Source organism: Anas acuta, chromosome 6, assembly GCF_963932015.1.
Source record: "Anas acuta chromosome 6, bAnaAcu1.1, whole genome shotgun sequence".
Taxonomy (NCBI): Eukaryota; Metazoa; Chordata; class Aves; order Anseriformes; family Anatidae; genus Anas; species Anas acuta.
The window spans coordinates 25,384,544-25,412,215 of NC_088984.1; the positions used below are offsets into that span (position 1 = coordinate 25,384,544).

The following is a 27,672-nucleotide window of genomic DNA, read 5'->3' on the forward strand; positions in this document are numbered from 1 at the left end:
GTGTGGAGAGTCAAACTGTAAGCATGTCTGAATTGCATGGGCAGTGTTTCAAATATTTCTTGCAATGCACATTTATTTGAGAACCCACTTTCCAGGCCTTGATCATAAAACAAGTCTATGCAAATAGCAATAATGTGTAGCAAGCTCAGTTTTCAACCATTTTTGAGCTTTATAAAGAAGCCCATCACTTCCCTCAAAAGACCATACCACTTCTGAATCCCTTAATGGCCCTCGCTGTGACAAATGGGACTTTGCTTCTTTGCCTGACCTGGGCGAGGAATACCCCAGCGCACTCCTGGAGGGGTCCCGCAACCCCACCACACCTCAGGTTACTTGTTCTGCCTCCCTCCTCACAGTGGGAAGAACTGTGTTCAGCAGGGCACCCCCAGCAATGTTTCAGGTCTGTTTCTTTTCAGACATTTATGCTCCTGTGCAGATATGTGAGGAAAGAGAAGTGACCAACCATGAGGAGATCACTGCAGCCTGTCCATTCCTGGAGCCTCTCTCTGCCATGAGCCTCGCTGAGGTGAGGGCAGCTCCCTGTGCTGTGTGGGACAGCACTCCTGGGGAAATGGGCTCCTTGACTGTCTTTATCTTCAGAGACCTTCAGGCACCCACTGAGAGGCTTCTGGGCTCAGGACAGAGATCAGGGCTTGGCCACATACTGGAGAGCTTGGGGTGTGTCAGCATCCTGGCCATGCCCAGGCAGGCCTGGCACCACAGAGCTTCCTCAGCACTCCTCCTCCTGCCACTTGCATCTCTTCACTACCAGCCTCCCTCAGCCGGCCAGAGGCTCCCTTGCGGATGCAGCCAGGTCCTCACACATAATGGCCACGTTTGTGTGTGTTTTGGGTTTGTGTGGCAAGGTTTTGGTAGTGGGGGAGCAGCAGGGGCAGTTTCTGGCAGTTTCTGTGAGGAAAGCCCAGGAGCTGCCCCACGTCAGGTAAGAGCTGGTTCTGTCTGTCTCCAACAGAGACTTGCTGCTGGCCAGAGCCAAGCCAGTGAGCGACGCTGGTGGCACCTCTGTGGCGATGTATCTAGGCACAGGCAAGAAACGCTGTGCCACAGCTGTGTGGGAGAGGAGTGAAAACGTGAGAGAAGCAGCCCTGCAGACGCCAAGGTCAGTGAAGGAGGAGGGCAGGAGGCGCTCCAGGCGCTGGAGCAGAAGTTCCCCTGTGGTGTGTGGAGAAGCCCCTGGTGGAGCAGGTGGACGTGCCCTGAAGGGAGCTGCCGCCCTGTGGGACCCGTGCCGAGCAGCCCGCTCCTGACGGGCGGACCCCGTGCCACAGAGCCCCGCGGAGCAGCCCTGCCGCGGGAGGGACCCCTCGCGGGACAGCCACCGCGACCAAGCGTCGGAGCTGAAGCGCTCGGGGCTGGCCGCCATTCCCCGCCCCGCTCGGGAAGAAGAGGAAGAGGAGGGCGGGCGGGAGGAGGGTGTTTCCAGTTTGTTTTCAGCTCTCCCTGCTCTGCCGTTATTAATTAATTAATTAATTTTCCTCAAGCCAGTGCTGTGCCCGTAAGGACAACTGGTGACCGCCCGCCCTTATCTCGAGCTTTTTTCCGTCCCGCTGAGGGGCGCGGCAGCAGCACCCCCCCAACCCGCTTGGGGCTGGGCGGGCCGAGCCGCGGGGAGCGGCCGGGAGGAGCCGAGCCCCGCCCGGGGCGGGCGCGGCCGCCACGTCATCCCGGAGCCGCCCCGCCCGCTCCGGCCCCGAGCCGGATCCCGGTGCGGGCCGCCCTTCCGCCGGCAACGGGGAGAAGGCGCCGCCGCCCCATGCTGCTCCGCGCCCGGCCCGCCGCTGCCGCACGCTGAGAGCCGCGCTGCGGGCACGGCCCGGCCGGGGAGCGGAGCGGAGCAGGCGGCGACCCCGCCCCGGGCGGCCCCCGGCGCCCCCCGGCCTCGCCGCTCCGTTACCTCACGGCCGCGGCCCTGCGGCGGCCCCCGCGCCCGGCCGGTCTGCCAGAGGCTGAAAGCACCGGCCCTGGGAGGAGAAGCGTCCCCCCGGGGTGCTGCGAGTAAGTGCGATGGAGGAGCGGGCCGGAGGCAGGACGCGTTTGGGCCAGCCGCCTGGTTCAGGCTTTGCCTCGTTGCCTGAGTCAACAAGGCGCTGAATGCAGGGCTGGTCTGTTAGTTGAGTGGCCTTCGGGAAGCAGGTAGCTCGCCGTCAGGAAACTTCATGTGCAGACCGCAAAACCTGGCGATGCAGCTCTTTACTCGTGTATATTGAGTTACTTGAAGTATATACTTGTTTTTTTTTCCCCCTCTTTTTTGTAGATTGTAATTCTTGAGAGAGTTGTGATGTGAAGTTGGACAACCAGGATTTTGAAGAGGTCTGTCATAAGTACAGCCCATCTCCAAACATCAGTGGATTTACCAAAGACTCTTCTCAAAGCCTGCTCGAATCAGAACCTGTAAACTTTCCAGAAGCTTCACGATGGAGTTCGTGTTGTCCAAAGGAGATCATACCAGATACCTGAGATTTTTACTGTTAGTTTTAGTATGTGCAATAGTTCTTGTGTGCACTGATCAGGACTACTATAGTTTACTTGGAGTATCCAAAGAAGCAAGCAGTAGAGAAATAAGACAAGCATTCAAAAAACTGGCATTAAAGTTACACCCTGATAAAAATCAGGTAAGTTTCATCTTTAACAGGTCAATGATGTTGAGGTAAGGGGTCTTAATGTTTAAGCAGGATGTGTTTTTACTTTATCTAAAATGTTTCTCTGTTCTTGTGAAGTAATGTACAGAGCTGGCAATGTGGTTTAGCTCAGATTTTCTGTAGAGAAGATCTGACCATGAGGGGTTGACTGGTAATATACATGGTTCTGTTGACGTTTGGGTCATGTCAAATTGCTGAAGGAAAAATGCAGTATCATTTGCTTCTTGGTTGCATTTTTTGTAAATACAAGAAAACATGTATCTGTACCATATTACCTTGTTGGTAAACTCATGAGTTTATCTTTTTCTATTTAGCTTGGGGGACATCACCATTTCCCTACTATGAAGTCTCAACCAAAGAGCAAACAACACCAGCCTGTCTTGAGACATCAGTCTCCAGGTGTCAAACAGAACAAAGCAGAAATTCTAGGACTGCCAAGGCCTAATGAAGGAGGGTAAAAAGGAGCTGTAGGGTGACTAGAGAAACGTGACTGGGAATGGTTCAGTGTGTGATACCGTATTTTCCAAAGTACAAAGAAATAATTTTTAAAAACTTAATAGCCATATTTTTTTTTTCAAGATTTCCTTAATTAATCAGAAGTTCATGGGAAATATGGTGGTTTAGCACTTATGTGCTAAGTAAATATGCAGCTACACCTGCACAGAGACACACAGGACACTGATGTGCTGTGTAGGCTCACGGCCTGCCTGCACATAGTACAAATGATGTTTTTACAATGAATATGAATATGACAAAGCTCAAAGAGAAAGCCAGATCCCAACAAAGTTAGAAATGCCAGTTTGTACCTATTAACAGCAAGCTATGGCTTCACTGGGTTAAACGTTCAAAATATTAATATTTCAGATCAGATTCTGTAGCTTCGATGTATGCCAATATTACTGAAATACAACAAACAATTTTTCAACATATTGCTTGCAACATTGAAGATGATCGTAGACGATGAAGCCGTTACACAAATTCCATAGTAGCGATTCATTTCATGTGCATCTATGTAATTACGTGAAGTATCTTTAAGAATGAAGTATCTTTAAGGAAGTGCCTTCTGAATGAAATGTGTAAGCAGAAGTAAAAAAAGGTGGGAGAGAGCGCTACAGATCTTGTTCACCACTGTTACACTGCACCAGCTCAGGACCCAAACCGGAGTTCAAAATACATTTTTCACTATTCTAATTCTTAAGAACCTAGAATACCTAGAACTAAGAATGCTTTTCAGATAAGTAAAGGAACCTATAAGCCATGAGATATAGTAAGTCTCCGTTCTTAAGGATTTTTGGTGTGTGTTGTGTTTTTTTTTCATTCCTCTGCATTTGCAAAACAAGGTCAATTATATACAAGTATCCAAAGTAATAAGAGAAAACAGGGAATGTATTTTTTTCAAGTTCATATACCAGTATAACTCATTTAATCTACTGAGCTGAGCTCAGAAGGACAAAATATTTTCAGCTGGGAGATGCACTGACAGTGTTTTACTTGTTTTACTTGTTGGAAGAAGCATCCTGCTAAATTTGCATGTATGCCCCCACTTCTCCTACACACACATTGTGTATTCTTTTCAAGGGAGTAGAAGTTGCACAGGAAACTTAATCTGAAAGGAGAGGAGGTCAAACAAAAGTTAGGAGAGTTGAAAGAAGAGGCATCACTGGAGAATGTTACAGCTTCCTAACAGTTGGCTTTGTATTTCAGTTGGTACCTTAGTGAGAATGAAGAAATGAGAAGGATATGCATTGGGCTTTAGGAAAGGAAAACTTTACTGAAGTTTGTTTTGAGACCACTAGTGTCAGCTTCCACTGCAACTGGCAAAACATTTTCAAAGATTATTTTCTCAGCGTTACATGTACCATGCGGTTTATTATTTACTAATTATAGTTTTTCCTTAAATAGAATGATCCAAATGCACATGAAAATTTTTTGAAAATAAATAGAGCCTACGAAGTACTTAAAGATGAAGATCTACGGAAGAAGTATGATAAATATGGAGAGAAAGGCCTTGAAGATCAGCAGCAAGGAGGTCGTTATGAAAGCTGGCACTTCTATCGTTATGATTTTGGTAAGTGACGATGTGTGTTTGTGATTTGTTTATGGCAGTCACAAGGAAATGCTATATTCAGATCTATATCAATCTTCTTATAAACTTCTGGTGTATCCTGTCCAGACTTCTGCTTGCTTGGCTGTTCTGTTGCTGTCATTTTCATTCTGAGGCAATTTTTTATTTATCATGTTAATGGCTACCCACAAAATAACAACATGATGCTCTTTTGTTCCTGCTGCCTATCTTGCCTATCTTCTTACTCTATGTCAGGTGCTTTTTTTTTTTTGCTTTTTTTTTTTTTTTTTAAATTCCAATGTTACTGTTTCATTGGTATTCTTTTTGGTATAGGAATTGCATTCTCAAGTGGATTTTGAGAGGAGATTTCTGCACTGGCAAGCCCATTTTTACATTCACTTACACAGTTAGAGATCAGTAAAGAGGTAGAAGAAAATGAAGAAAAATAATAGAATAATAAATTAAATAACTTGTCTCAAGATCATTTTATGTTTATCTCAACAGAGCTTTCATAGGTGTGGGGAAAAGGGGGGATGAACTATTCTCAGAGCCACTTTGACAGAAGTAAGTTTAAAACAGGCAGTTGAGGAACATGGCTTGATTGACGTGAAAAAGAAAGGTGAAATGAACCTCCACCCTGGCAAAACAGTCAAAGCCAGTATTTTTTTCAGTGTTTTTTGTTTTTTTTTTCCCTTGTGTAGGTTGATTGTAATATGTTCCCATCTCTTAAAAAAAAAAAAAAGTCTGTGCAGTTTGGAATTGATTAAATTAGAGGCAACTATCACAAAAAAAAAAAAATGGAAATCACTCTAGGCAGCACTGCTTGATTGAGAAACGGTATCCTTGAAAGTCTATTAAACAGTCATTTGGAGTAGTTTATATATGTGTGGATATATTCTTGTATGTATGTGTATGTATAAATACAGACTTAATATTTATAATTTTTTTAAGTGTGTGGGTGAGTGTAATGTATTGCATTATATATGAATGGATAGTAACGTAAAAACTATCCTGTCAACCGTGGAAAGTAATTTCTTGTCATTTATTTGTATTTAATGCTTGTATACCTCAGGTGAAATGGGATCTCAACATGTTAGGTACTGTAAAAGAACTGTAGTCATAGTAGCATAATATAATGTATAGTACTTTTGGTATCTCGTTAATGGTTTTCTTGAGTACCTGAAGTAGTATACCAGTTGCAGTGATGCTCTAGGTAGAACTGTGTAGCTTTTTAGGAAAACTGCTGTTCTTTATTCTGTGCACTTTATTCCACTGTTTGCACACTCTATTAGTGAAAAAGGTTGTGGCTTAAACACCTTTTTGTTGTAAATAGTTTAGATAACCAGAGGCTCAGAGAAGACATTCAAGCTTCCAGACATTACATATAGTGCTCTTACTGATAGCTGGAGCTTCTTGAATTATAATCTGACAACTAGTTGACGCTATTCCTAATAGGCTTGCTGTAACACCATGACTATCTCCTAGAAGCCTGTTGTTGATAGGAAGTGGTAGTTCAATTTTCTTGCTCACTCAGTAATTGGTCTACTAAAATACCAAAAGAACTCTTCTGTTCTGCTGGTGGCTTTTGTAGCATGAAGACAAGACATCTCATATGGGATTAGACTTAGGTTACATATTACTAAATAAATATAGCTTAGTTATAAAAACCTCTCTCTGCCAGCCTGCTGTTTTCACTTATGTGTACTGCTTTCTGTTTCCTGTGTTGTGAATAAAATTATGGTTTGCTTCTTCTTTTTAAAAATGTTGAAATTAAAAGGAGTTGTTTACTTTTTGATAGGTATTTATGATGATGATCCTGAAATTATAACATTGGATCGAGGAGAATTTGGTAAGCTTTAAATAGATAGCTTAGTTTGACAATCCAAAGTAAAAATGTTTACATTCTTAGCTGTATATCTATAAACTTCTATTATATATCTTAAAAAAAAAAAAAAAAAAAAAAAAAAAATTGTCAGGAAATCATCTTCGTAAGAGAGAACCAAAAAACCCCTAACGCTTCCTGGCAAATGCTAGTAAGCAAATAGTTCTATCAATAAACGGTTTGGTTTGTGAGATCTGTAAGAGGAACTTATTTGACTTATTTAGTTTCTCATTATCTTTCATCACACCTTCCTGGTGTCTTGTCTAAAAATGTGCTTGATAGAATTACTTTTCTGTTTTATTTCTATTCATTTTTTTCAGAATATTGTTTTCCTTATATATCCTCACAAGCAAGAAAATTAAGGAATATTTTAATATAGACAAATATAACCTCTAAAACTCACTGTAAAAACTATGTCCAAAAATACAGAGGCTGAAAGATATGTAATTCAAGCTGATAATGTGGATGTGTATATTTTGTTGCCGTTGTTTTCTTTAATTTGTGAGAGTACTGCATCGTTTCCCATGATTTTTCTAGTAACTATATTGATTAAGTTGTGTTTTCTACCAGTTAGGCAGGGATTCTACCTAAAAACATTTCCTGGTGGAATACTGAAAAGAAGTGATTATCAGGAAATGGAAAGTACTGTCGTGTAACATTGTTTTAGCACTTGTGTTTTGTTGTTAAGGTAACTGAACTTACGCTATCAAACATCTCAGTCAGGTTAATCTGTAAAGATTAATTATTTTTAATAGAACACATGTTGAAAGTCAGGGTGCCAAAGTATGATTTTTGTTTGTTTGCCTACAGCAGCAAATACTTGTGAATGAATTAAGTGCAATCTTTATCCAATTTCAGTTACTGTTACTAACTTGTGTCTAACATAAGGAAATACTTAATTTGGCTTTCAAGGAAAACAGTATAGTAAAAATGTACATTTGAGATATATCTACATTGTAGGTGTGCTTCACTTACGTGTGATTTTCTTCTCTTGATCTAGATGCTGCTGTTAACTCTGGAGAGTTGTGGTTTGTGAATTTTTATTCTCCTCGGTGTTCCCACTGCCATGATTTAGCACCTACGGTATGTATAACAAACAAGCAACTCTTAAAATTCAGTTCCTCAACTTAAATTTTAACAAAGCAGATTTTTAAACTGAAGTCAAAACCAAAGACAATCACTCAAGGTTCCAGGAAGAGAACATATGCTGATTGTTCAGTATTTCTTCATAGGAAATTATCCATTTTCCCTTCCCCTTTTTTTTTTTTTCTAGTGGAGGGAGTTTGCTAAAGAAATGGATGGAGTAATACGCATTGGAGCTGTCAACTGTGGAGATAATAGAATGCTTTGTCGAATTAAAGGGATTAACAGTTATCCAAGTCTGTATGTTTTCAAAACTGGAATGGTAAGCGATAAAACTTTAAGCATTTTTTAGAATGACTAAAATCTGGAAGAGTGTTTCTTTAATACTTGTTCAATTGTGTATCTATATAAAGGTTTTTGTTTGTTTAACTTCTCTATAAGAAATTACTTTTTCTCTACCTTTACCTTGCATAAACTAATTTATACAGCTAAATTCAGTAACTGGTTTATACAGTGCTTTTTTTTTTCCTGTTTGTTTATTAATCATTTTGCTATTCATCCATAAACTTCTAATTTTCTTCCTAAAATGCATTTTACTGTGCAGCAGTAAACTTCTGATTTGGGAAGATACTGTCAGCAGTGGTGCATTAATAAAGCAGTGAGTCTAAGCACTTGAACGGTTTCAGTTATACTATTGCAATGGACTTGTAAAATACAAAGAACGGTCTCTGGTTTGAGTTCAACAAATATGACTGTTTACCTAAAGATATTTGGAAATTGCTTCCACAAGACTTCCTCCATGCTAGGAGGAATTATGTACGTCATGCTGTGTAACTGCCTGTTGAGTAGTAGTTCCGGGAGTGGTGTACAAAGACTTGAATAGTTAGGTACATTTTGACAATGATAAAATTTGTCAGGTTAGGTGCAGAGATTGTACGTATATGCAAATGGACTGATGCGAGCCATTTTAATTTTTATTTAAATAAAGATATCATCACTGGGAGCTGGTATTTTTAAGACTTAATTATCTTCCGTTGCTTGACTTGGAAAGAAATCACATTACGAAATTTAAATAAAGGTTAAATTTCAGGCATTCCAATATAGGAGGTTAAAAACAGAGCTAAGGTCTCAGGGAGAGAAGGGGGTGTAGCAATTGCATAAGTACTGTTATGAAGAACACTGGCGTGTGTGTATATTTAAATTCTATTAACTTTATTCTTTGTCTTCTTTAGCAACCTGTGAAATACTATGGAGACAGATCAAAAGAAAGCTTAAAGAACTTCGCTATGCAATATGTTACAAGTACAGTCACGGAGTTATGGGCAGGTAATGTTCATGTATTTTTACTTGGGGTGCTATTCTTGAAATAGCTTTTATATGCTTTTATAAAAGATGTCAGAAGACACGTATGAAATCAAATCTGTCCACTGTTGCTAAGTGTTACATTTGAGGTTAAAAATACTATTTATTTTAGTTTGTTATGTAGAACTTCGTTTCAGTCACGTTGAATTATACCAAGACCAGTCACAAACTTATGCAAATTGATTTATTTTTAGGAAACTTTGTTAATGCCATTGAAACTTCATTTGCTTCTGGCCTCGGCTGGTTGATCACCTTCTGTGCTGAACGTGGGGGTAAGTATGTCAAATACTAGTCAAATAAAATGAGCAGGGGGGAAACGAAAATGTGTTTTTGCAGACAATGGCATAATCCCTTTCACTTATAACAAAGAGTAAATTTGTTCAAAATCTTAGAAGCCACAGTATGTGGACTGTGGGTCACTTATGCTCCATTCTATGGGCAGTTTGACAAAAGGGACATTAATAGAAAGATTATGGTATTGTGTTTCTCTAATGTCATGTGAGTCATTAGAACAGCACTCAAATACAACCCCTAAGGGAAGGGAACAGGTTGAAAAGAAGTATCTCTGACTTCGGTTTCCAGCACAAGCTCAAATGACAGATACTGCATATAGGCACGTAGCAGCTTGTCATGGTACCTGAGTAGAATCCTACTGTATCATAGAATGGCTTGGGTTGCACAGGACATCAAAGATCACCCAGTTTCAACCCCCCTGCCATGGGCAGGGATGCCACACACTAGACCAAGTTGCCCAGGGCCTCGTTCATCCAGCCTGGTCTTGAACACCTCCAGGATTGGGGCATCCAGAAGAAAGGATGTATCTCGCTTTAAACCACCAATACCCCAAAATTAGCTGAGTATCTTCTTAGTGTTACCATTAAAAATCTGTTCTGTGATTTGACATCACATCTGATAGCAGTCTGTGTGCAATGCTTACATTGCTTGTAATAATAAACGATGTTGAAGTTGCTGGACTTCTTGTTTTTAATAAGCCATTGGTTACCAGACTCATTTGCTACTTCTTCAGCATGTTTGTGAAAGGACAGAAGCATGACTTAATTTGAAAGCTTTTTCAACATCGATCACTGCTTACACAGAAAGATACTATCTAACATATATAAAACAAATTGTAAGTTAGGGTGGGACATAGTAATCATCTCTTACCAATGTCACAACAGAGTGTAGATTTGCATAATTTTCAGTATTTGTTTTGTCATGGACTTTCTTGGGATCAGTATTGGATACAGTAGGAGAAAATTGCCTTGGTTAGCTGATAGAGCTAAGTAAATTTGCTACACCTTTAACAAATAAAGATTTCCCAGTCTTATGAAGAGACTTTTGTTCTGGGAATTGAACAATCAGAGTTAGCGTTAGATTTACATTTGTAAATAGCTTGATTTCAAGTTGTAATCCTTTTGTAATTAGGTTTTCGACTTTGGTCTAGTTACAGTGAGGTTGACGTATCTTTTTTCAGAAAAGTCTGCATCAGAAGCTAACTATTCAAACTAGGTCTGGATGGGTAATTAGAGCATTTAATATTTATTACACTAATTTATTGTAATCACAGGGAATTAATTGAGATCTACTTATAAGACAGCATGTATATATGTGGTGTGGTTTTTTAAACATTGAGTCATACAAGAATTTTTTAAGGTGAGTCTTAGTACAGCAAATAAAAATGTAATATAACTTAAAATGAGAATTGTTTGTTCACGAGGCAAGAGAATGTTCACACTATGTTTTAACTTACAGTATACAATTGTGATGACTATTAGATGTTAAAATTTAGTCACTAAAATGTTGCATGACTAGCTAGGTAGTATGTCTGTTAAAGCGATTACCTTTACTGGGAGGAAAGGGGTAATTCTAAACAAAAGTATGTTTAGTGGATTAATAATTTGAAGTCTTATGTTTGTAAGTAAATCACTTCTATTTTGCAGATTGCTTGAGTTACCAAACACGTCTTAAGCTTGCTGGCATGTTGGTAAGCAGTGCTTTACTTTTCACCTGTTATATTTAAAACAAAATAACATAGTTGAAAGCATGAATTGCTAAATTCTTATTGAGTTTAGTGGAACTATGACTTCACCCATTAATTTTCAGAACAGCGAAATATTTTGACTAAGTAGCTGTTGGAATTACATTATTTTTAAATATTAATATATATAAAATATGAATGAATTAATATTAAGTGATGAATGACAGTTGTCTCCTTCAATTTTCACAATGTTGTACATAATTGGTTGTATTGGGATTTTTAAAAGCATTTCTGAACCTGACGTTGAAAAATACCATTCTTCATTTTTGTGTTGTCTTGTTGTGTTTCGTTTTTGTTTTGTTTTATTACAGGAAGGCCTTGTTAATGTAGGCTGGATGGACTGTGGCACTCAGGGTGAGCTTTGTGATAATTTAGATATCTCATCTAGTACTACAGCATACTTTCCACCTGGAGCCACCATAAATAACAAAGAGAAAGGAGGTGTTTTGGTACGAGTTGTTTCTAAACAGTTCTGTATTTAGATAAGATAAGGTGATGACAAAGGAATGTATAAATAATTACCAGATTGATTATATACAACTGAAAGTATGTTTTTAGTTGTTTTTTTTTTTTTTGTCTTCTAAGCTTGTGTATCCTGGTATGTATCTCTCTTGGTTTCTAAGGCAGTGATCCCTGGTGGTAGTCCCCAGCTTGCTGGTATGCTGGGAGAGTGAACAAGAACACAGTGCACTAGCAGCAGCCTGTAACTCTGCTGAACCATCTCTTCAGGAGCCTCACTGAGTAGCTGTGGGAATCCAGGGGGCTTTGTGACAGACCCAAGAGCCTAGTCCAGAAACTGCTATCCAGCTATCCTGGACAAGCTTAGATTTCCCACATGCCCCCAATTTTTACTCCAGAAAGAATATGCCGCACGTATCACAGCTTTAAGAAATGCTTCTCCAAACAGAGTACTGACATATGTGATAAAAGTACTCCTACATTGTCTATCAGTATGGCTTATGCTGTTTGGCTCTATTCAAATACTGTAACCTCCTCCTACATTTGTATGGTAATCTTAACTTCCTTAAGTGATAGGAGACATTTCTCAGTTTAAAGTATGGCTTGTTCCTCTGTTGTCACTACCTTTAGTCTTAATAGGAGGAAATTAGATATGCAACCTACCCATTTTCAACTTTTATCATAGAATCACAGAATGGTTGGGGTTGGGAGGGACCTTAAAGACTGTCCCGTTCCAATCCCCCTGTCATGAACGCTAGTTCCTGTTGCCCAAAGCCCCATCCAACCTGACATTGAACACTTCCAGGCACGGAGAATCCACAACTTCTCTGGGCAACAATATTGTACCTTACCACACCTCTGGAATTACTGACAGATACAAATTCCTAAATTTTACAAATTACTGAAACTTAAAGATCTGTGCAATGCAATCAGGGAAGGCTGTAAAAATAGACTTGAAATCTTGTAAATTTGATCGTGAAATTTGAATTTGAGGACTTTCAGCACCCAAAATATGGTATCTTGAGTTTAATGATGTGGGAAAACAATCTGAAAAGCAGTAGTCTGAGTGCTGTTGTCAAATTATATGTAAAAATGAAAAAAGCTGATCAAATAACATGAACTGTATCCTTCAGTTAATGGAAAAGAACAAAACAAAATAAATTCCCTGATGCTCTGAGTACTAATCATCAATAATCAGGATGATATTCATGGTTTCTTAAACAAAGTTAACTTTCCTTTCTAGTTTCTTAACTCCTTGGATGCCAGAGAAATATATCAGGAAGTAATGAAGCATCTGCCTGACTTTGAAATTATTTCTGCAGCATCATTAGAGGTAAATTTAAAAAAAAAAAAAAAAAAAAGTTACCATGTCTTATGAAAATCTTTTATCAACTATTAGTTTTAAATTTTTCAAATGCTGTTGGTATGACAACCTACTATTGCTGTTGCTGAAAATGATATTTTTTCTCCCCTCTAGCCAAGATTAGTTATTACTAGTTACTACTTGTGTAGTTTAGCACAATAAAAGTGGGGGCAGAAGGGTGTACATATTTTTATTTGTAGATAGATATTTAGTAGGAACTCACTCTGCAACAGTAACTTTCTAGTTGTTATTTTTTTTCAATCAACTTTGTCATGTTTTGCAGGAGTGGGAGGGGAAGGAAAGGAAGGGTCTTTTGACACTTGTAATAGTGGCAGCTTGACATCCAATAGGAAATGCAATGGAAACAAAGTGTAGAGAATAGGGTGTAGCCAGCTTGGTTTCAGACTTCTTCCACTGTTCACTTAAGATGCACTGAAGGAATTTTAGTGAAAGGACTATATGAAAGAATTTACTGAAGAGGAGGACATCGCTTAAAGAACAAGTGAATAATTGGACACTTGTCATTCTAAAACATAAAAGGAATTTATAAACTGGTATAAGTAGGAAATAATGGTGTTTTTTCCCACCTTATTTAAAGGACCGTCTAGCTCATCACAGATGGCTAATTTTCTTCCAGTTTGGGGAAAATGACAAATCAAGTGTACAGGAATTTAAGAAACTTAAATTTTTACTTAAAGATGAGCATATTCAGGTAAGAATGCTTGCTTACCTACATTAAACTTTCCTTTGCATTCAGAGCATAAATCATCATGTTGTTATCATTATTAGTTATTGCCACCTCAGGTATCAAAGAGATATGCTATACTGTGATAGATGTGTAGTAATGCTTTTAAAATTAAGCAAGCAGTGAAGTTTTACATACTAAATAATGTGTCAATGATTTAAAAGTAGTTAAGAAAGATTCTATTTTAAATCATCTCTCTTGTAGCAAATGTTGTCACTACAGATTCTCTTCAGTTAACAATCAAAATTTAACACTGTAGTGTAAAATTGATATATGTGAAACCATTTTAATTTAAAAAAATATATAATTATTTTGAAAATAAAGAGAAACCAAGTTCAAACTTTGTAGTAAGCATATATGGGTTGTGTTACTATACGAGATACGGATTTCAAAAAATGTAGCATTGACTAGAAGAATTCTAAAGTCATTTATTTCAGGTCTTTCTACTTTTTTGCTGTTTTACTTGGAGAGGGAAAAATATATTTTTAGGTTTTATTCCTTGTTTTGTCCTTTAAATTTAAAAGTAGCAGAACAACCTAATATCGCTGTGGTGGTAGTTTTCCTCAAACATCAAAGATATGTTTGTCCTAAGACCTCTGATATTTGTTTTTTTAAAAAAAAAAAAGGCTACTACTTGTCCATACTTAGCCTTTATATTGTGAATTTATCCTAACTTTTACTGCCCTCCAGAATATCTTGGTCTATTTAAAGTTGTATGCCTTAATGGTGCTGTCTGTTAAATAGGTTGGCAAGTTTGACTGTCTTTCCTCACCAACCATCTGCAACAAACTGTATGTCTATCAGCCATGTCTAGCAGTCTTCAAAGGAAAAGGAATTGAAGATTATGAAATTCATCATGGTAAGGGAAACTTTGGCAAACTTAAATCTTTACATAATCACTTCAAGATGACACCATCTTTGGCACACTGCATTTGTTTTTCCAAAGGAACAGTTCTGTAGTCCTAGTATTTGCTCTTTTTTCTGTGACCTTATTGTAGCCTTGCACAGACCTATCATTTGTGTTGTTTTTTTTTTGGTTCCCCCCCTCCACCACCACCCCAGTAAGGGATCACCATATGCTAAGAGATGTACTTTGCATTTACTGTCTTGTCTATTTCAGTAATCTACATCCTTACACATGAAAGATATCTCTGAAGCTGATCAAGACAGCTTATGCTTTGGGTAGGACAGCCAAAGAATGCTGCAAGGCACACCCGTCACAGAGGCTTAACATGCCAGATATACAGTGCTGTCCACATGATAAACTTGGATTTGATTTTGTGTCACTGCACTGAAATGAATTCCTTACTTAACTGATTCCCATCCAAGAAAGTCTATACTGAGATGCTGCCACTTACATTCATTTGCAGAGTAGTAGTTTGGTTCCATGAAAGGTTGGAACTATGTTACTGCATACCTCTGAAAGGATTGAAAAGTGATGGTACGAGAACAACACCAGTTGCTACAGTTCTGTTTCAACAATCAGTGTAGCTTCATCCAGAATGCAGCAAAAGGCAGTTATGCATGATGAGTTTCTGATTTTTCAGTCTCAGCTACTAGGAACAGCTTGCAAGAAATTTCAGTCAAAATGTAATATTGAAGAAGAGAGGGGAAAATTGTTTGACGATGTTTGATGATTCCATGCATCTAATGAGTGTTGTCAGGGAAAAACCTTACATACCTGCAGTTTCCACTCCTACAAAGAAGACAGGAGTTGTATACATACAGCATTTCTAGATCTCTTCCAGTATTTATAACAACATAATATTTTAAAGAGATCTTTCGTAGGGAAAAATAAAGTTTCCTTTCTCCATTGTTCTTTGAAGGAAAGAAGATCTTATATGACATCGTTGCATTTGCCAAAGAAAGTGTCAACTCTCACGTTATCACACTGGGACCTCAGAATTTTCCTGGCAAAGAGAAGGAGCCATGGCTTGTGGATTTCTTTGCACCAGTAAATATTTAATATCTACATTTCCCCTTTTCTAAAATCTGTTATGTAAATATGTAACAAAATGCTATTAGTATTTTGAAAGCATCCTTCGACATCATGAGACAGTACTGTAATTTCTCATTCCTTGGCAGCACTAGTTCCTAGATTGTGTGGGCTTTTTATTTAGTGGAGTCTGTTGTCAAAGCAGCATATTATTCATTTCAAACAGCTTACATTCTCCTGAGAGCCAACTGCAGGGCAAACCAATTGTGTTTATTTGCATTTTGTTTTCTAGTGGTGTCCTCCTTGTCGAGCTTTGTTACCAGAGCTGAGAAAAGCATCAAAACATCTTTATGGTCAGCTTAAATTTGGAACGCTAGACTGTACTGTCCATGAAGGGCTTTGCAACATGGTAAGCTGTAGGAATTTTAAACTGGGTTGGGGGGAAATCCTATCAAATGGTTTATATATATTGGTGAGAACAGACAATGCTTGTTTTCCATATTTTTTTTTTTTTTTTTTTTAAGGGCAGTAACCCCAACAGGGCATTTGTATCAAGATTTTTTTCCAAAGCAAAAAAACTCTACAGTTGCTACAGATAATACCTAAATGCAAAAATACAGGTCAAATTTTGGTCTGATTTGGTAGTGTTATTGGAATACTCAGGAAACCATTAGAATTTAGTAACTCCTCTTTTTATCTTTAATAAAAAAAAAATAAAAGCAGATCCAGAAAGCTGTTTCTTTTTTTTCTGTAAATGCATACCTGCACTAATTTTGTTCTTCATGTGTGAAGAGGGAATAGTAGAGCATGTAAAAAAAAAAAAATACAAGGCTTATATTGATACAGTGTTTTTTGAAGGTGTCTGCAAAGACTTTTCTTTTAGTTCACCCTAAATGACTGATTTTTCTTTTGTGGGGCTTAAGTGCAGGATCAGTTTTGAAGTAAAAAAGTTTATTACTTATCAGCTTACACTAATTCAAAAATATAGTAATGGAATGAAAAATAGATTATTAAAATCCTGCCCAATTTTCCATTTTTAAATTTGCTTAGCTTTTGCTTCAATTAATTTAGCAGGGTAAAAATTAATAATATTGCTTTTCTTGATTTCCAGAAAATACAGTTTGGCAGATTTCCTGCCAAATGTGCATCTGTGTGTTTTATTGTTTATAAGAGCGTATGTTAGAATATTGTATCTATATTAAAAATGTGAATGTCTTAAAATACATGAAAACTAGGTAAAAAAAAAAAAAAGGAACAACTTTAAAGTTGTGTTTTACATGTAGATGTGCTTATACACTGATGATTTCAAACCATGGGAGCATCTGTGTTCAATAGCAGACAATATGGTTCTTCGTATGGTACAAGTGTTTCCACCTGAGCCCTAAAGATAGTCTTAAAAATTAAAGGCTTAGAAGGCCTGTGGGTTAATTTCTGTATTGTAGAATACAGCAAATGAATTACTGGCTGTTTTTTAACTTCAGGACAGACTATGCTATCTAAATACAATTGGCAATTTTTTTTCTGAACTGGTTTGTTACAAACTCCCACCTGCATGTATATTTAAGCAGTTGTACTGCACAGAAAGGATAAAGTAGCAGCTGTGAGCCACCAATATCAATGGCAGTTAAAGGAAAGTATGGGATGCCTACTAATTCCTTGCAATTTCTCCTTGTCTGTTTTGTTAGCATAATATTCGAGCTTATCCAACAACAGTTGTGTTCAATCAGTCTGATGTTCATGAATATGAAGGACATCACTCTGCTGAACAGATCTTGGAGTTTATAGAGGTATGTAAGTTACAATCCTTGTTGCAGTTGTGCTGTATTTGCAATATGTATCACTACCTCTTTAGTTGGAAGGTTCTAAGACTTATTTTAATTAGACTAGTAAGACAAGGAGTAGAAAAAACATGTTGGGCAAGAAGTGATGCAGCAACTATCAGGCTGAGACTTGACACTTAGCAGATTTATTTCCCTACTCCGACAGCCTATTCCTTTGATGTCATTAGCAAATGTCTTAAGATCCTTTCCAATTTACAGAATAATAGTAATGATTTCTACAGCACAGTACTTCATATTTTGATTTATTTATCTGTTCTATATTATTAAGGTGAAAATCTCACACAACTTGAATTAGGAGGATTTTTTTTTTTTGTCAATTAACTTGCTGCCCTCTATACTTTATCTGTTCCTCCAACTTTTTTAACTCACAGAACTGCAAATCATTGATACTCAGCATTCTTGCTGCCAGAGTTCTTGTACCCATCTTTCCTCTAGCATGCAGGTTCTCTCAACTGCTAGAACTATGGGCTGTTTTTCCCTCTTCAAAGAGACTGTTCATTCTTTTCAGACAGCTTATTTAAAAAAAAAAAAAAAAAGCAGGTGCAAGAGCGCTTGTGCAGGAACAGGTAGAAATCAGTCTCTTTCAGTTGATACTCGAAGGCACCTAATGCACCATATGCATTCTTCTGCATCCCAGTCTAAAATGCGTGGCTGAATCTCATAATCCCTGTTCTTGCCAGGTGAGGTGAGTTTCATACATTTTGCCTCCCTTTATACAGAAGAGGAAGACAAAACTCCCTTCTGCAGTCTTTTAGGGTTTGTTTTTGTTCCCATACATTTTTCCTATCAAATCAGGCATGTGACATTTGATGTGTGCATGCCTTTCAGTGGTATGGAGTCTTCCCTACCACAAAAACAAGCAGATAGGTGTTCTCAGAATTTTGTACAGTCTGTATGTGATGACAGTAGGTACAGGTTTACAGGATATTATTGCAAGGTACACGTCCATAAACTGTCTTTGATTTAGGACCTTAGGAATCCATCAGTGATCTCCCTAACACCAGAGACTTTTGTTGAATTAGTTGATAGAAGAAAACGAGAGGAAATCTGGATGGTTGATTTCTATGCTCCATGGTGTGGACCTTGTCAAGCTTTAATGCCAGAATGGAAAAAAATGGCCAGGGTAAGTGACATTCAGATCATTTTCTGTTTGTGTCCTGTTTATGCAGTTACTGAGACTGAACAATTGCTTAAACTTGTCACTGAGAAAGTCTGGTGATTAATATGATGGACAAAATAGGGAATTCCTACCTAACAGTTTTATATTGTTCCAGACAAAGTTTTCCTTTTGTTTCTTAATATGTTAATATCGTAAGCCAGTTTTTCCTGTTGATACAAGTGAGTTTTTGAAGTCGTGAGAAAAGTTACTTAATGTTTAATACTTTGCAGAAATAGCAACCCTTCATTGCTTTAAAATAAAATATGAAAAATTAAAGCTTTGCCCATAGATAGGATAAGAACTAGTTGAAATAATTTGCCACTTTATCCACAGTTAGTCTTCATGATCATTAATCACTTTTAAGATAGCACTTAAACCTTTGTGAAATCTCTGATTTGAATTTTAGGTTAAAGGAATTCAATCTTACCTACCTCATTATTTCTTAGAAGATTTTTTTCTGGAGATTATTTTTCCTTCATTGAAAGTAAATAAATGTTAAATTCCATATGCTGTAAGGATGACTGTTAAATGAATTCCATACACTTAACTACCCAATTGTTGGTACTGAGAGAGGATGTTTCTGTTTTGCTAGGTCATTACAGCGTTCTCCTATTTGCAAAAGTAATATTTGCAAATACCACAATCACTGACAACCATCTGGGTTTTCCTAGGTATGCTTCAGGAACTTGAACTAGAAACTTCAGTTAAAACATGAAACTAGTCCATAAATTTCAGACATTAAAACTCACTTGGACTAGGAATTTTGTCCAGGATTCTACCTATGTTCTGGTCAAATGTCTGGGAAGTATTGTTAGTTCTATAGCATATAGTAATCATCAGCTTCCTTGCCCATGCCACGTGGTTCAGGCCTTTGCAACAAATCCAGCATGTTCAAAACAGACACAAACTGTGAAAGCGATAGCTCATCTACACTGTACCAGGATCTGTCATAGTTGCTGAGCCTGTGATATAAAACATGGTAAGATGGTAGTCAAACTAAATAGCCATGCTTGTACGTACCTTTAATGTAAGACAAGTGCCATTAACCATGTCTGTACAGTTCATACTAAAACGTTATGTGAATGCTGGGAATGCACCTGGATAGCTGGCTCCCATTGGATACCACTGATACATTTACAGGAAAGAAAGTCTCATGAGAGCCTTGAGTTGTTGGTTTTTCTCCCCAGCTTTGCATTCAAGTGATTAAGGCACAAATTCTGAAGTACTACTGAAATTGTAGTATTATTGACTAGCATGTTTGACTGTTATTTTTTTTGGTTTTTTTAGATGTTAAATGGATTAATCAGTGTAGGTAGTGTGGACTGTCAAAAATACTATTCTTTCTGTCACCAACAAAGTGTCCAGGGATATCCTGAAATAAGACTCTTTCCTCAAAAATCAAAGACTACTCATCAATATTAGTAAGTAGTTTACTTCATTTTAGACGCTGTGTTACAAAATGTATTTGCATATTCTGTTGTATGGAAAAGGTTCATCAAAGCTATTAAAAAGGTATTAAAATAGGATCCTATGACATTGTTTGGTGTCCTAGATGTTATTGACTTCAGTACTTCAAACATACCATTTTAATTTGCTCTTCTGTTTCAGTAAGTTGAAATGAAACTCCCAGGAACCTTGATTTTTATTTCTTATTGCAGGCCAGATTTTTAAGTTCAGTAGCCTGTTAAAGTAGATGATATAAATCACATAACAAAAACATTATTAGGCCTAATTGATTGCAACTTCAAAGAACAGTGTGATATAGCCATCCGATCATCCTCACTGGCAACAGTCTCAGTTCCATTGCAAAAATTGTCTTCATATATCTAGCTATCCCATTCATTGTATGATTGGTGTGGAAACATTAGTCACTAATGTGTAAAAAAAAATTCTATGGGAAATGAAATCTGGCCAAAACCAAAGAGCCTGTCCCCTTCATTTCACAGTACTGTTTGAATATACAGGGATTTCAGGAGGCATATGCATATTTAAAGATACATAAAAGTCTGAAATAGTAGATATCGCTTCATTCTCTTACAAATTAGAAAGCTGATTTAATGCTGGTAGATAATAAATCGTATTATCTTAGTGCCTAATAGCAGGCCTTCACTAGCTCTCATCACTGGATTGCTTTTATTTGATTCTGCTAGAAAAAGCTTCTTTTAAAAGCATATTTCTTTTCTCTGTTGAAAACAATTAAGTTGGTGTACGTGACTGTTACCAAGTTCCTAATGGTAAGGTTGTTTTTTTCCAGCAAAAATATGGATATTTGTCTCTTAAAATAAAACTCACCTAATACTATCAGGTCACATCGTCACTAGTATCTGTATATTGAAAAATACTGTTATGAAGTTGCAAATTAGTAGATATGAATCATGACTTCCTAATTTTTTTCTTGGCATTTCAAAGTTACTAGTTTGCCTAACTTTTCTACCCACAAATTGAGGATAATGTACCTAATTAGTAATAGTAGTATTTTAATGAAGGTGCATCAATTAGAAAACACATTAAGATACTTCTATTTGATTTTTATGTTTCTTAGTGTCTGCAATTTTATCTGGGAGTTATTACCAAAGATCCTTCATTCAAAATACTTCCAGCTACCAAAGTTCATGTGCTTCAAACCAAATTTCTTATTTCCTGACACACAACTTTCTTCCTTTTCCTTTCTTCATTCTAGTTCTTCTGGTCCTTAATTCTGTATCTTTGAAATGCATTGAGTCTTTCTCAGGTTTGAAACAAGGCAAAAATACATTCTGAAGCATATGCTTCTAGGTTCATTGTTTCATCATCTGTACTCCAGAGACAATTCAAACTACTGTTTGACTGGATTTTTTTCTTTTTAATCTTTTTATAGTAGCTACAGTGGATGGCATAGAGATTCGTATTCACTGAGAGGCTGGGCATTAGGGTAAGTTACAGCATGAAATTTTTGTTCACAAGCTGTGCATATAGTTTTCTTGATAGGAGAAATCAATATCCAAATTGTATATAAATCAAGCATTTGAAACACTGATGTGTATGCATTGCTTTATTTAAGATATTAACGTTTCCACCTTTTTTAAATTAAGCTTTTAAAAGTGGGGAGAAATACCACTATTGTCTACCAATTTCATGAAGATTGTATTATCTTATCTCACCACATCTGAAAGGTGACTCCTTAATAATAGAAAAAATAAAGTAAGGATTTCTAGATCACTAGTACACTTAATTTCAGAAAGTTCTATTGTCCTTAAGTGGAAATTGAATATGTTTTAAGCACTGAATTGATTATGACTGTTACTCTCCCTTTCCTCAGATATTTACCACAAGTGTCTGTAGACCTGACTCCTCAGAGTTTCACAGAAAAGGTTCTGAATGGGAAAGATCACTGGGTCATTGATTTTTACGCTCCTTGGTGCGGACCTTGCCAAAATTTTGCTCCTGAATTTGAGATCCTTGCAAGGGTAGGTTTTTAACTGTATTTTCTTCTACTACTACTGGTTACAATACTCCACAGCACGTTATTTCTTAGCAACCATCCAAAGGTCATATACCTTTTTCTATTTACAGAAAAAAAGACTCAGGTATTTAAAAAATGAAATATAACTGTTGCTTTCTAGGTTTGTTATACATTTCACTGTGGTTTTTAAGTTTGAGGCATAATCATTAATTCACCTTCAGTATTTTTAATGTAGGCACCTCTTGTTCTTCTGATACAGGTAGCAATTTATTAGAGCACTTTGTGTTTATGGTGATAGTATGAAAATGTTTCTTGCCATTTTATAGACATTTCTTATTTTCTAAAAGTCTAGTTTAGTTTTACAAAGTCTTCAAAACTTCACTGATCATATTTTCAGATGTTCTCAGTAGAAGTCTATGATTTTAGGTCCCACTTGCCAGGGGGTATTGCACCTTGTGTAGACAGGTGCACACACAAAGGCCACCCTTTGAGGTAGATGTCAGCCTGTGATAGGATAACCTTTTAACTGTGACATGCTTTGCTCTAAACTCAAGTAAGAGTGCTCTGCTGAATGTGGTGTAGCTTCTGCTATAAGAGTTAACAGTGAGAACAAATCAAGTGACTACTCTTTAAAAGATTTGAGCAACTTTTTTTTTGCTCTTTAAGCTGCATTTTAAAATTTCATATTTTTTGCATACAGTCAGCCCTGGAAATGTGATCTTTGATTCTAATTAACGTATTTCATTTTAGGCTGTTAAAGGAAAAGTAAAAGCTGGAAAAGTAGACTGTCAAGCATATGGTCAGACCTGTCGAAGTGCTGATATCAGAGCCTACCCTACTGTTAAGTTCTACCCCTACCAAGGAATGAAGGTAAAAAGCGTTTCCTTAGTGTTCCATGTTGTGTAGCTACTGGTAGGAGGTAAGTTTAATGTGAAACTAAATGTAAGAAACTTTCTATAACATATTAAAGTACATTACTTAGATATTCAAGAGATACAATTATAATTGATTTCAGTAACACTTAAAACACTAGGCAAATAATACAACAACACTCTGTTACTGTAAAAATACATTGTAAATTAATTGAATAGCAATCAAGATGTAAACTTAACCAGAACCAGGGTTTAATTTTTTAGGAGTCTCAAATGATAAAATTTTTTTAATTACCAACTCCCAAAGCAGGCAAAGTCTCTCTTAAAACAAAATGTGGACAACGTAATTTTGGTTAAGGAGGAATACTTTCAAAGTAATCATTAGTATTTCATTATAATTTTGAATTAGACTATTTCAAGATAGAAAACTGGTATAAAATATTTAGTTGCATTCTGCCTCAAACCTTCACAAACCACTTCAATTAAAAATTAATCAGACCACCAGCTCCTATTAATGCTCCTATTAATACTCCTATTAGTAGTATTAGATTTTAAAATTGAAATGTTCAGACACTTCTGGGAAACTGCCTTTATTCCTGTAAAAGCAATTGACTGCTATTAAATTTCAAAAATGCTGCAATCATCTTTTTTAATTTTGGTCTATAATACTATTCAATACATCCTCGTAGTTAAACCAGTTCAACTGTGCTTTTTTTAAAGCTCAATCTTTTAAATGAGTATTAAAGTATTAGAAATCCTTCCTCACACAATCTCATCAAATTCTGAGAGACTTTTCTGTGTTAAGAGTAGGGGCTTTTCAGATCTCCCAAGCAGTGAACCCACACCGACAGATTTATTGAATATAGAGCAAAGTCACAAACTTTAATGGCTGTCAACATCACATAGCTAGCTGAATAAATGCAAGAAAACTCTAACCAACTATTTTGTATTTCTTTAAGTTTAATGACCAAGACAACACTTGTACATTTGTAAAAATGTAGCAGCAAAAAGTGGATTGTAAGAGAAAAGAATTAGCATTGTTGAAACAGGCAAAATGTCTATCAAGCTGCAAAAGTCATTGCCTGCCTCCCTGCATTCTTCTGGAATTTTAAATGAAAGCAAGCGCGTAGTCTATTCTGTATGAAGCACGAGTAATATTTGACAACATTGTAATTGTTTTTTGTTTGTTTTTTAAAGAAAAGTGTTCTTGGGGAATATATAGACAGCAGAGATGCAAAAGGTATTGCTGACATTTTGAATGAAAAAGTAGAAGCAATTGAAGATAAAGGAAAAAGAAAATCTAGAAATAAGGTAAGAATACTTATTCTGGGGATTTTTAAAGAGACATTATTTTAAAGAATAGCCCTTTAAAACATTAGCCTTTGCTCATTTTCTGTGGGGTATTAAATGCTATCTCTTCTGACAGCACCAGATACATTTTACTTCAGCTTATTTTGGTTACTCTTCAGTTTTCCACGTCTACAGATATTACAACAGCAGTATTCTGATACATCAGTTGTCAGGACTTCGATGAATTTATAGATTTCATGTTTCACAGACAACACCCCTTTTGTATGAAAATACAGTGCATCTCAACAGTCTTTAATGTATGTGCAATCCTTAGACTAGATTTACCAACCTTCTAACACCCAAAGACAGAGGCTGATTAGTTCAAGATTGGGATTGACATCTTACCTCAGCAGATAATATGCAGTTATGAAGTATTAACAACTCTTCTTAAGAAACACTTGTCTAACTGAGATAAGTTAGTACTTAAAATCAAAGAAAAAACATTGCAAGTGGGGTAGAAAGTCTTGAGGACTTACTGGTACTATTAAAATAACTATTTATTTTCCTTTCACTAGGATGAACTCTAAATGGTACTGGAGGCAGTAGATAAGATGAAAAATACATGTACACTGAAGCTGTGAATATGGAAGACACCATAAGGAAAACAAAGCCAGTTACATTCATGACAAGACATGAAAATAGTTTGAGTTCATGGGCACATGTGACTGCGTATATGAATTCTGTTAAACTGTGGGGAGATGAAAGCATTTTTGTTTTGGTGGAGGCATTCAATGTTTCTGCAAATGAACTGTGTCCCTCTTTTGATACACCAACTACCTTCTTCCTAGTCCAACATTGGAGTTGACCAGAAACATGGACTGTATTGCTTCTGTCTACCCATTTTCTATTTCCTTATGTTTTTCTTGTCTCTTTCCAAACACTTTTGAATGTGGCACTCAGCCTATGGCTGAATATGCACTCAAACCACTCTGCAATGCAGAAACACAATGAGGGATTGTCTAGTTGAAAGACAAACAGTTAATCTGCTTTGGGTTTGTATTATTGTTTAGTCAGTTGCTAAGAGATTAAAATCAAGAATTAGCAGCAGGATAGGTTTATTGAATTGGAGTGTTCCTGCCCTTCAGCACATTACTGTAGCACTGGTGGTGGTACCAGGATTAAGATTGAAGAGCTTCTCTTGTTGTTTGGCTTTGAGGTTTTTGTTATTTTGTTTGTTTTTTTTTTTAAATCAAAAAATAAATCAAGGACTTTGAACTTTGTGTTTCACTGACTTTCAAGATTTGAATTATGCCATAGAAGAATCTGTTTAAGGTAGTAGCTTATAATGTCGCTATTGTCTTTTTTAAATATGAATGTATTCTGTGGACATGTTTAACCGCTCTTGGTATTGCCACTTTTCCTTTCTCTGAAGACGTGAGTTTTGTTTCAAATAGTCATTTGGCAAATAGGATAGCAAGTGCCTTTTTAATTTAATAATGAACACTGTACATTGCAACATCTACTCATGCATCTTAATGTAAATCCTGTTTTTACAGTAATATTTTTCATAGCTTCTCCCTAGACAAAAAATACTGAAGACAAACTATTACATTTAGGAGTTCATTGAAATATTTCATTTTTTCAATAAAATGCTGCTGAGTGTCAGATTTTTCTCCCCTGCTACGTATTTAATTTGTCATGACTAGTCACTATAGTGTTTGAATATTTCAAGTTTGTAAATACTTATACACAAGTAATTTATTTTATAAAAAAAAGCAGCAATAAGTAAAAGGAAGAGATTCTAGTAACTTAGAAGCATTCAAATGCTTCCTCCTCCTTGCTTTGGGTTCTGCAGTATGTTAATAAGGAAGAAAAGGTATGGCATGGTGCTTTTTTTAGTCAAGTTGACCTTTCCCCCATCTTAATCAAATCTCAAACTCAGTCACAGTCAAAAAAGGAACATTTTTATACTGGTGACTTTAATACAAACTCAATTCTTTTAGTCAGCTATTACATCCATGTTTAATTTTAACTTCCCTCTTCATTTCCTCCTTTCTTCCTGAAGCCAAAGGTCATGGTTACATATTCTTGATCCTACTATTAGAATTCCAAACAAAAATGACCTAATATAGGATTGGATTATTTCTCCTTTACCAGGAACAGAATAGTAGGACTAAAATACAAGTACCTCATGATAGTCTCCTCAGTAACATAACATGCTGGCTTTACTGTGGCTCAATTCATACTTCACTTTTTTTTTTTTATAAAAAGTACATGCAACTTTCTTCTATTTTAGTTGAATATACAGATAACTACTATAAGAAGATATCACTACTCTCCTCATAAAAATATCCTACACACTGACTTATAAGGGCTACTTACTTTGAAAAACAGGATTTGGGTTAAAAAAAGAATCAATAAAAGCTAATTTTTAAGATTTAATTCTGTATCATAAGTTTTTTTGTAAAAAAAAAATAAAAACTTTTAAAATAACATGTATAGATTATAGGAAAACCTTCAGTACAGAAAAGTGAGCTGTAGACTACACAGGTTTCCAAGCGCTTTTTCAAAATCTGGGGCTGGTTTCTGTTTGTTTTTCTTTGCTAGTTGCTATTTCTGACAGTTTTCAGGAGGCAGGAGAGAAAAAGCCTGTATTCCTAGTCAAAGCAGGAGACCTTGTGGCTGGCCTTGTACCTTTCCTTCTTGTTTAATTACACATGCACAAAGAAAGCATTAACACACAATCAGACAAAATAAGTGTATACAGTCTAAAATACTGCCCTCATATTTTTCTGACCACACATACTAACAGAAATGGTATCTGTCCTCTCTGAGGTACCTATTCAGCTACTCCAGGACATCAGTCCTCCACCTCTTCGTATGTAGACCGACAGTACATTTAGACTGCAACACGGAATTCTCACTAAAACCGTATTTTGTCTTCCTGTTTTGCTATCCTGTCATGTTATTTAAGCCAACGTACAGCCAGCCTTTGTACTAAGGATTTGAAAAAATTGGATTGCCAGCAGGTGGCAGCAAAGATTCAGACTTCTGCAGCCCACCAGACCCCCCCCCCCGCCCGCCATTATTTTACAAGCAAAACGAAGCCGCCTGTCACCCACTGCTGTAACTATATAGCAGTCACCTGCTTTTCCCTTTAGACAAACCTTTTCAGCGAAGAGAGCCTCCTAACTGCAGTAAGCTTTCAAGCTAGTTTGTCCCTATGCCTAATACAAGTAGTATCAACATACAGGACATCATACTACAAATTCATATCAAAAAGTAGCATAGAAATTCTGTTTTGAAGGCTGTAAGTTCATGAAGTTTCGATCAGAACTGTAATTTCAGGATCATCTCAGGTAGTCAAAGGCTACAGTCCTGTAGTTGCTATCTCTAATTCACATGCTAGCACCCACCATTTTTACATCAGAATCACACCCACAATTTGGGATGAGCCGCACACAGTTCAGGGCTC

General features: G+C 37.0%; 2 protein-coding genes across 3 annotated transcripts in view; one reads left to right on the forward strand and one right to left on the reverse strand.

Moving 5' to 3' along the window:
* PDE1A (phosphodiesterase 1A) overlaps positions 1–7,664 on the reverse strand; it is a 222,140-nt gene extending 214,476 nt beyond the window's left edge. Inside the window, exon 1 of the mRNA XM_068685892.1 lies at positions 7,583–7,664. The gene's annotated coding sequence lies outside the window, so the exon portion shown is untranslated. The remainder of the gene's footprint in view (positions 1–7,582) is intronic.
* Positions 1,681–25,862, forward strand: DNAJC10 (DnaJ heat shock protein family (Hsp40) member C10). Of its 2 annotated transcripts, none has more exons than XM_068685889.1 (23): positions 1,681–2,016; positions 2,276–2,633; positions 4,563–4,728; positions 6,524–6,574; positions 7,608–7,690; positions 7,881–8,012; positions 8,923–9,016; positions 9,247–9,324; positions 10,993–11,036; positions 11,402–11,539; positions 12,793–12,882; positions 13,511–13,624; positions 14,402–14,516; positions 15,484–15,611; positions 15,886–16,002; positions 17,279–17,380; positions 18,402–18,557; positions 19,881–20,014; positions 21,451–21,504; positions 21,892–22,039; positions 22,786–22,905; positions 24,105–24,218; positions 24,773–25,862. In XM_068685889.1, exons 2-23 carry the CDS (start codon positions 2,436–2,438, stop codon positions 24,782–24,784), a joined length of 2,388 nt encoding a protein of 795 aa, XP_068541990.1. In that variant the 5' UTR covers positions 1,681–2,016; positions 2,276–2,435; the 3' UTR covers positions 24,785–25,862. The 2 variants fall into 2 exon arrangements, with proteins under 2 accessions (XP_068541990.1, XP_068541991.1); XM_068685890.1 differs by lacking the exon at positions 1,681–2,016 and adding an exon at positions 2,137–2,154.
* Positions 25,863–27,672: the final 1,810 nt, after the last annotated feature.

Bases quoted from the DNA above. Each gene is read 5' to 3' on its own strand.
- DNAJC10 (XM_068685889.1), top strand. From the start codon at position 2,436: ATGGAGTTCGTGTTGTCCAAAGGAGATCATACCAGATACCTGAGATTT. The intron at 17,381-18,401 runs GTATGTAAGTTA...TCTTTGATTTAG, and splicing joins AGATCTTGGAGTTTATAGAG to GACCTTAGGAATCCATCAGT. The intron at 18,558-19,880 runs GTAAGTGACATT...TGGTTTTTTTAG, and splicing joins AATGGAAAAAAATGGCCAGG to ATGTTAAATGGATTAATCAG.